The sequence below is a fragment of the Eptatretus burgeri genome, chromosome 10 (assembly GCF_056783735.1).
Source record: "Eptatretus burgeri isolate ZD-2024b chromosome 10, Ebu_testis_v1, whole genome shotgun sequence".
Lineage (NCBI taxonomy): Eukaryota > Metazoa > Chordata > Myxini > Myxiniformes > Myxinidae > Eptatretus > Eptatretus burgeri.
The window spans coordinates 6,550,365-6,560,364 of record NC_140970.1 but is presented as its reverse complement, the minus strand read 5'-3'; the positions used below and the strand labels follow the sequence as shown (position 1 = coordinate 6,560,364).

General features: G+C 44.2%; 2 protein-coding genes across 3 annotated transcripts in view; both read left to right on the top strand.

Moving 5' to 3' along the window:
* LOC147017900 (hedgehog-interacting protein-like) overlaps positions 1-1,312 on the top strand; it is a 221,263-nt gene extending 219,951 nt beyond the window's left edge. The window contains exon 15 of the mRNA XM_085896963.1: positions 739-1,312. The gene's annotated coding sequence lies outside the window, so the exon portion shown is untranslated. The remainder of the gene's footprint in view (positions 1-738) is intronic.
* Positions 1,313-3,100: 1,788 nt separating this feature from the next.
* Positions 3,101-10,000, top strand: part of LOC147017898 (short transient receptor potential channel 4-like) — a 156,249-nt gene continuing 149,349 nt past the window's right edge. Inside the window, exon 1 of one of the 2 annotated variants that reach the window (XM_085896961.1) lies at positions 3,101-3,353. In XM_085896961.1, the coding sequence (XP_085753087.1) occupies positions 3,289-3,353 (65 nt within the window). In that variant the 5' untranslated portion in view covers positions 3,101-3,288. The remainder of the gene's footprint in view (positions 3,354-10,000) is intronic. The other variant, XM_085896962.1, reaches the window with a different exon arrangement.

Genomic DNA, 10,000 nt, shown 5'->3' with positions numbered 1-10,000 from the left:
CACACGTTCCCCAAGCCTTGAGGCTACCAGCTTGTTCACAAATAATTGATAGGTCACATGGTCTGGCAGCCATATTCGATTGAGCGACAATCATTAAATTATTTTTATCTTGAACCACTTCATTGATCGACATGAAACTTCACAATTATTTTCGAATAATGATGGGGAATATAGGTTTTAAACTTCAACCTGATCGGATGAATGGTCCGGTAGCCATAATTATTCAATATTTTTGATCTGGGTTTGTTTGTTTTTTAAATAAGGCTCACTTGGCTGTGCCTAGCTGTGCCTGCCTGTGCCTGGATGGGTTTGAGGGTAGAGGAGTAGCAGCTGAAATGCAAATCCTATCCAGGTTCCCCCTGATGACTTAATCTTTGCTTTTTGCTTATTTGAGTTCCTTCTGATTACTCCAATGCAGGACTGTACCTATTTGGTCTTCCATTTGATCTGAATTGAATTTATTTTAATCCAATCCTAAGTTCAATTGAATAATAATAAACGTCATGGGTCAGGGTCAAGTGTCCGACCAAAGCAGGGTTGCATCAAAGCGGGACGTCTTGGTACCCGGTCATCACTGCCAGCAGTTATAAAGTTGCAGTTCTAATTATGTCTATTATTAATTACGTAACACACCGGTACACAAACACCACAAAAAACAACTCCTGGCAAAAGTCTGCAGTCTCTGATTGCTGTTTTTCTTGTTTACTTATTTATTTTTATTTTTTGCTTGGGTTACAGGACAAAAATTAAATCAGACAGCAGTGCCAGTGAGGAGGAAAGAGATGAGGAAAAGGCAATGGAGAAAATTCGCAGAGAACGAGATAGTCCTGCCCATCTTCAAGAAATCCCTGAACCGTGCAGCTCTGTTGCCAATATGGCCGCAGCATCTTCCCAACATTTTCTAGCCCTCGCACTATTCGCTAATCCCTATCCATACATTCCCTTTGAAAACATCATTTATATCTCCAAACATTGCTTTCCCTGCTTAGTATTGTTTTAGCACTACGTTTCACCCAGCACAAATGTCCAGTGTACATTTCCTAATGTCCTTTTGCATCACATCTCATTATCTCACCATACTTTTTGTTATCTATTGTGTATTTATGCATCACTGTCATATCATGCCGTAGGATGACTGCTCTGCTGTTTTTCTTTTTCCATTTTAAAGCGCAGTATTAATGGTAATTAAAAAGGGCATAATGCCAGATTTTATACACGATACATTTTCTAAAGGGTTACGGTAACGTAAAAACATAGTAAGCACCCAAGTTTATATTTTGGCATGGATTAAAGATTTATTCGTGTAAAGACACCAGCTGATGAATGGTCTTTCATGGAAATACTTTATCGTTGGGTGTGCTTTGATGAGAAAAGGATTATTCATCGGAATCTGAATGCAAAGGGTTAAGATTGAAAAGGAAAATGCTCAATAGAAATGAAGAATAGCTACCGACAACTGCCGAGCTAGAAAATAATTTTTGCAATTCGTTTGCCCGAAAAGCAGCCGTGATTTCATTTCGACATCTGCATTTAGGGAACTCGCAATTCCATCATAATCAGACTACTTTACATATTGCAATCATGTAGTGGAAGATGGTGAAAGGTGGGCCATGTTTTCAGAATGAGACGACCACGAAAAGGGGAAAATATTTTCTCACTTATTTTTAAGGAGGCACGATACCTGGTTCAGATGATTATATAAATTCATTCATTTGTGACCCTTGTGCATTTACTCCCCTTTTGGTATGGTGGTTCATGCAAATGCGGATGTCTCTCCATCGACCTCGCCCCATTACGATTCTCTTGCTCTGTAGGTTGGAAGACTAGAGTGAGACATTCGTCCTTGTTGAAATCCTATGCCTAGCTATTTTGGTGCATTTGGTCTGTGTAACGAATGGACTTTCGAACTAGTCCATACCACAATTACGGTGAAATTACAAAAATAATTCTGAAGGAAAAACTTAAACCTCAAGGGATAAGGAAGAGGACGACCGATTCAAACCACATTCAGAGGTGATAAAAAAAATAAAAGTTCCACATTACGATGCGCCATGATCCAAGGCTTCTGCACGTGCTTTGCATTGCAGGACTGGGCGCAGGCTTGATCGGGGTGGGGGTTATTTGTGAGGGATGTTTATGAGGGCCAAAGGAGGGTGTAGTGGAGATGTGGCAGGATTGTGTAGGAAAAAAGGTCGACAGTGGAAGAGATAAAATAAGCAAACTGGGATGGAGCAATCTACAGAGAGCAAGGGGGTATCAAAATGGCGATATATCAAAATGGCGATACACCTGCACCACATGTTTTCACTCGAAAGACAAAAAGGAACATAAGTGGACCAGGTTTATGCAACAGCCCTTCCCCACACAACCCTTCCATGACATTCTCGGACTAACATATGGGGCATACTGTATCGACGTACATCTCATTCGGGCTTCGTATTTCAACCAGGCGTGTTCTTGCAAAGACGCGTATTTGGCCAATGTCATCAAAATGTTTAGACATTTCAGGTTAGGGGAGCAATTCTGCTCTTTCTTCTCCCCGCGTCCTTTTCGGAAGTAAAACCAATCGATGAGCAGAACCAGAGGCTGCAGAGCCAGCCCCTCAAGTCCCTAGAGAGGCACTCATTAAATCAGCGAATGTTTCTGTTTCTACCTCCTGTTCTCTGTGTCAATGTCGTACTGCCAATTCTGTGCTTTCTTTGTCTTGTATTTCATGCACACTCTCCAACATTGCTATTTATCTGATTCCGCTCAGTTTCATATGAGACCTTATTTACCAAAAATAAGTTATTGAAATGTTTTTCATCATATTTAAAGCTTTTGTGAAAAATTATACACACGCATATATATATATATATGTATATAAATATATATTATTTTCATGAATAATTTGACGATATGATTCATGAATAATTCCCCTCTCTCCGTGCCTGTGTCTCCACTCCCAGACTGTGGCAACCCCTCCCGCTCCTCTTTTTCCCCTCGCTCGCACAGTCGCACTCTCCGACCCTATCATGACCGAAAGGGATTACGTCACAGATCGAGACTGGCAAACGCGCTCGAGCGCGCTTAGGTGCGTATGGCAGAAAATGCCCAAATACGAACATAATATAAAAGGATAAAAAGACAGGAGAGAAACTTCAGTTAAAAAAGAAAAAGGGGGGAGACGAGGGGACCTCAGACCCGACGTGGGGAGGGTGATCTCGGAGTGATGCTGGCGCGGGACACGCATCCATGAGCCGTGCGCGTTGGACGGACCCCGTGGCCCGCGACAGGACAGCGGGGTAAATGGTGTTGAGCGGAAAAGACGGGCATGTGGACGCGGCTGCCTCGCTTGCTCTCACCTTGAAACGGTAAGATGTTTCCGCAGCTGCACGGTTCGAAAGGCAGTTTGCAGGTGGAGATTAAAGAGAACGATCGGGGAGAATAAAGAGCTGGACTAAAATTTCACAGAAAAGGTGCATTAAATCAACAGCGCTTGGCGTACAGTATTAAAAGGATTGTGTTGTTGAAAAGCAGTGAAGAGGACCAGCTACAATGATACATTCAGGACTGTGGTGGAGAAAGTAGGAAGCAGAAATTGTCTGTTACGTGTCCATCCCGCGAGATCCTGGTGGACTGCAAGGCAGAGCCATCACCGCAATGGGAATTTACGCACCGTGCTTCATCATGCATCTTAATCTAATCTGAGCATCTACTATGGCTGAAAAAAGGTAGACATTTCCAAGTGCATTGTAATTCATTAATCAGAAAGGCGTTAAAGATCAGTGAACTCGACGCATAATCCTATGGAGATGTAGCAACCATTTGTAAGAGGAAAAGGAGAGGGTGGGTGGGGGTTCGTTCCATGGTTTCATTCAATTGTTATCCATGTCATAATGGATTTAAATAAATACAAGTGCAGTCCAACTTTCTCATAACATGTGCTCCCTTAGAAAGTTGTTGTCTTTTGAGTGCGCTTATATTCTTTTGGCATTCACACATTCATGTGTGGTCACAAGTGTTCTACCCACAAGCTTCAGTAAAGTTCTGATGTTGGAGAAGATATCAGTTTCATAAATGTCATTGGCTGACTCAGAACAAGTGTTTGGATATTGTTCTGGTGGTTCTATCTCCCCTTTCACCTTACATCTCACCAGCCTCCCATGATCTATTAAATCATCTCCACATTAGGATTGTCTCCCCTCTCCAGATCCTCATCGACTAAATCATCTCCACATTAGGATTGTTTCCCCGCTCCAGCTACTCATTTAACAATTTGTCTCCTCTTTCAGATTTTTTTTCCCTCTCCAGATCCTTATCTGCTAATTCATCTCCTTATTCACATTGTCTCCCTTCTCCAGATCCTAATCTATTAAATCATCTCCACTTTAGCATTGTTTCCCCGCTCCAGATCCTCATCTATGAAATAATCTCAACATTAGGATCGTCTCCCCCTCTGCAGATCATCTTCGACAAAATCATCTCCACATTACGATTGTCTTTCCTCTCCAGATCCTCATCTATGAAATAATCTCCACATTAGGATTGTCTCCCCTCTCCAGATTCTCATCGACTAAATCTCCACATTACGATTGTCTTTCCTCTCCAGATCCTCGTCAATGGAATATTCTTAACAGTAGGATCGTCTCCCCTCTCCAGATCCTCATATACTAAATCATCTCCACATTAGGATTGTCTACCCTCTCCAGATCCTCATCAAGGAAATCATCTCAACATTAGGATTGTTTCCCCTCTCCAGATCCTGATGTACTAAATCCTCTCAACATGAAGATTTCTCCTTGCTCTTGATCATCATCGAAATAATCTCCACATTAGGATTATCTTTCCTCTCCAGATCCTCATTTAAACCAATTCATTTCAACATGAGGATTGTCTCCCCTTTCCAAGTCCTCATCCACTAATTAATCTCAACATTAGGATGGTCTCATCTCTCCAGATCCTCACCAACTAAATAATCTCAACATTAGGATTGTCTCCCCTCTCCAGATCCTCATCAAGAAAATCTCAACATGAGGATTGTCTCCTCTCTCCAGATCCTCATCCACTAAATAATCTCAACATTAGGATTGTCTCCCCTCTCCAGATCCTCATCAAGAAAATCTCAACATGAGGATTGTCTCCTCTCTCCAGATCCTCATCCACTAAATAATCTCACAATTAGGATTTTCTCCCCTCTCCAGATCCTCATCGACTAAATAATCTCAACATGAGGATTGTCTCCCTTCTCCAGCTACTCAAATACCAACTTGTCTTCTTATTCAGATTTTCATCCCTCTCCAGATCCTAATCTACTAATTCATCTCCACATTATGATTCTCTCCCCTCTGCAGATCCTCATCGACTAAATCGCATCCACATTACGATTGTCTTTCCTCTCCAGATCCTGATGTTCTAAATCATCTCAACATTACGATTGTCTCCCCTTTCCAGATCCTCATCAACAAAATCATCTCCACATGAGGATTGTCTCCTCTTTCCAGATACTCATCTACTAAATCACTTCCACAGGGGGACTGTCTCCCCTCTCCAGATCCCCATATATAAATAATCTCTACATCACGATCGTCTCCCCCTCTCCAGATCCTCATCCACCAAATGAGCTCCACATAGCTGTCGGCCGACATATCCTACTGCCAGAATGAGATTATCTTCACACCAGGCTGAGGAATAACTTGGCTGTAAACTTTCCACTTTGCTTACCTCTCTACACTGTGAAGCAGTACATAAAACATCATTTTCTTTAATGAGAATCACCAGTCTTGTCTATGTAAAATTACATGTTTACACATGCATCCAATGATTGCTCCTGCATTGCCTGAACAATAATGATTTCAAAATGTACTGGTTATATAAGGTCAACACGTTTGTCTACAGTACAGACAGCCGGCCCAATATGTCTATTCTCAGTTAATGAGGTAAATCAAATTAGGCCATAAAGTTTCTTCCCATTTGTTAAATTGCCTGGCTTTTGCCACCCCAGTCAATCCATGTATATATCTCACAATGGATGGAATCAATAAGACATTGATTGAGGTATGTTAACCACTGTAGAAAGCAAGGAGAAGCTGACGTTTTTGGTGTTAACCCTTCATCGTAGCAAAAAACGATGGAGGGTTAATATTCAAAACATCAGTTTCTCCTTGTTTCCCACGGCAGTTGGCATACCTCAATCAACATCATATTGATGTCATCTATTGCCCTACCTGTCAGGTCATGCTGATTGACATTAGCCTTCACCGGTAAGATTAGTTCTTCATTCCGAAATCCATGTATGTAATTTTGGTTTGGATCCAAGAGAAAAATGAAAGCAGACAAAGTAATTTTCCACTTAGACAGGTGGAAGGGGGCATCCAATGCTTCTGTCCACCCCCTTCCCTTCCAGCTATGTCTCTCTTCAAGACTGTCCAAAATATAATTCACACCGACTGACCCTCTTGGGGGCCAAGCCGAGGGCCGTAGTGACCCCCTTGGAGGGGTGGAGGGGGGGTTGACCTTTTGCACTTTGTTCCCTTGGGACAGGGGGGTGTGAGGTTAGGGCAGGAATGTTGAATTTGTTCAGGGTGCCGGCAATAACTCTCCTACTCTTCGCGAAGGACACTGTGGGATCTTTAACGTCCACTAATTAATTCCGTCAGATGGGATGCCCAGTTTAACGTCCATCCTTGGGATGGCACACGTATTGATGAATCACCCTGCCCGTGAAATACTGAGAAAATAGTTTATAGCTGGGTCAGGATTCAAACCAAGGCTGGGTGACTTCGAGGTGAGTGTGTGTACCTCTAGGCACGAGGCCATCCTGCCAACCCAAAAGACAATTCACTATATATGTACTATTCTTGTTGAATATTAACGTCTTGAATATATAAGGATCAGCACATTGAGCCATAAACAAACATGTTAGTGGAAGCCAAAGTAATGTTGTTTGGCAAAAAGAAAAGGCATTCATGTCTGAAATGAGTGTTCAAATTAGCAATGAAACCTGTCCACAAATGATCACAGACAAGTTACGTTGGGAGAAATGGCTTTAAAAATGTGTCGGACGATCACAGACACCAAAAAATATTTGTACACATCTCGTAACTACCCAAATCAGAGCATCCAGCTCTCGCTGTGAGATGTTGTTCCATTATTCATACAGATCTACTTCCAGTTGTCAAGAGACTGTGGACGGACTTGGTAACCATAAATATGCCTCCCGATGTTTCCCACCCATGTCCAATTGCATTCAAACTTTCATATCATGAAGACAAGTCTTTATGAGTGATAGATTTGAACATGATACGCAGGTGCAGCATTGGAAACATGTGCACAGTAGAGTGGTGCACACAGTCAGGATTACCCCCACTAAACAAATTATCCTGCCTTATAGCCCAATTACAGCAAACTGCTCCTCGCCTTGTTTTCAGACTTCAGCATGTCCATCGTTGAAGTCGATGCATAATCTCAACACATCAGTGAAAAGAACATGGCACCAACATCAATAACCTCCAATTGTGATGTTGCTTTGACCAATGTATTCACTGCTGTCAATAGTGCTGCATAAGAGGATGCAGAGAGGTGGTCTTCTGAAGTTCATTCCACTGGCATGAAATCTGTTCTGAACTGCATGGAGCAAAATTCGATTGTTAATTGCTCTTTGCGGGTAACCCTGTATGCATCAAGCTTTGCAGGTAACCCTGTATGCATCAGGCATCAGGCTGTTGAAGTTCCTTATTTCAAGGGTGAAACATAACGATCCTTCCTCATGAGGGGTTGAAACCCTTCAATGACCGAAATGTAGTGTCTCCGTGAAATGTAGAGTCTGACGGTACTTTGTCAGTGGCCGCGAATTGACACTGCTATAAACATTGCACTGGGAAGTAAAAGCAGTCTGAATCACATCCCCACCCCTCCCTTTGGACCATCCCAATGGCATGAGCCAACGATGTATGTTAAATGACATCTAGTTGTTAGCCATTTCTAAACTGATTGTAGCACATGGGTGGCTAACTTAGACATGCCATGGGTCCAGAAGACATTATATATATATATATATATATATATATATATATATATATATATATATATATATATATATATATATATATATATATATATATATATATATATAGTTGTAGATTTCCACTCACCGGCGGGTGGACGACCGCTTCGAGCCAATGGCGGCCGCTCTCGCCCACCGAACGGACAATCGAGTCGCAGCTTTCCAGATCAAACGCCGAAATCCCGCTACGGGTGTGTTTTAAGCACACCACAGCCTAGTCAACACTCTACCCGAGCTACAGGGTCAATCGCCGAATTGTCGATATACCTAATTAATCGCGCAGACAGACTACCGAGAGACTGTACCTCAACGGGGCCCGCTTGGAAACGAGCCGCTTAAGCAGCTCGCTTCGTTTTGGGATAACCGAGCGGGGTATTATCGCAAAAGCCCGGTTGGATCCGATTCTATTATCGGCTATTAAGAAGCCAGCTATTATCCCGAACTCAATACGGCAGTTCAAAGAAGGAAAAGGACGCGACGAACGGGTTAACATTCACACAAGCACATTTATTTGCACACATATACGGTCAAAGCAGCAATGCAGGGATATACAAGCATGCAATGAATGGGGGTAGGGACAAGATGCGAGCAAGACAAAGACTACAACCGTATATTTATTATGTACAGTCACTTGCACTTAACATCAGTTCTACCTAAGGACATGGCGCCACAATGTTCATGCAAAGAAACAAGGAAAAACCCCAGGAAAGACGAGAGGTAGACTGGACCTCTTGGATCTTTATGAGCACGGAGCTGTGATGACCGCAGAAGCTGCGAGAGGCCGGGCTGGTTACCTTCACCTTTGTGGTGCCTCGCTGGGGCGACCCGCGACGTCCCGTCCTCATGGCAGCTGGCGTGATGCAGTCCGGCCCAGGCCTCGTCGGGCGGCCTGGTGATTCGGGCCCAGCTGGCAATGCCTCAGAGGAACGAACGGGTCTTTGCTCTCTTAGAGTTGATGCTCTCTTTAAGAGCCCGTCCGTCCCTCCGCATTGCTCGGACTGTCCCAAGGCCTGATCACCTCGGACTGTTATGCCGCTGGTTGGCAACTCCTCTCCGGCCGCTCCCCACGTCCCGCACACGAACGCGCAGTTCTGCGTGGCACGGCAGGCTTGGCTGCGCTCCCAGCTCCCGTCTCCTCGGCGAACCCAGACCTCCACTGCCCTCCACTGGACTCGAACCTTGATCTTCACACAACTCCCAACCCAGACCAACCGACTGCCTTGGCGCTCTGAGCGCTTTTGTTATAGGGCCCGTGAGGCGAGGTTTGATCTTCGATCCCTCACCTCTGACCCCCCCGCTGGCTCCGCCCTTTTTGCGATCCCAATCCGAATTCGAGGCGAAGGTCGGAGCGAGCGGACGTGGGTGAAATCACGTCGCTGGCGCCAACAAAGGAGAGCGGACGTGGGTGAAATCACCGTCCCTGCGCAACGAGAACCCCCCCCCCCCCCGCGTCTGTTTGCATCGATGCCGTTCGCTGGGAACTCACCGTGGCTGGCACAAAGATGGTGGCGTTTGCGGGGTTGAAGGAGAGGCGTTGTGTTCGTTGTTGGTTATCGGGGGAGATGTGGTTTAGGAAATGGTGGCTGTGGTTGGCGTTGTGGAGAAGGGGGTTATGGTTGGCGTTGTGGAGAAGGTGGTTGTGTGAAGGCGATTGTGGAGAAAGTAGTTGTGAAGGCAGCTATGGAGAAGGTGGTGGTTCGTTGTCTGTGGGGATGTTGGCGATTGTGGAGAAGGTGGTTGTGGTTGGCGTTGTGGAAAAGGTGGTTGTGGTTGAAATGCGGTTGGTCCAAAATAACAACAGCAAAAGAAGAATGGCTAACTGAAGATTCACAGCCCGGTGACACGAATAATTCCCTTTAAACATCGGTGGGGAAACCTATCTGAACACAGACTTATCGACATAACAGATCTAAGGACCTAGATGGCGCTTGTGAATTTACACAACCGTAACACTAT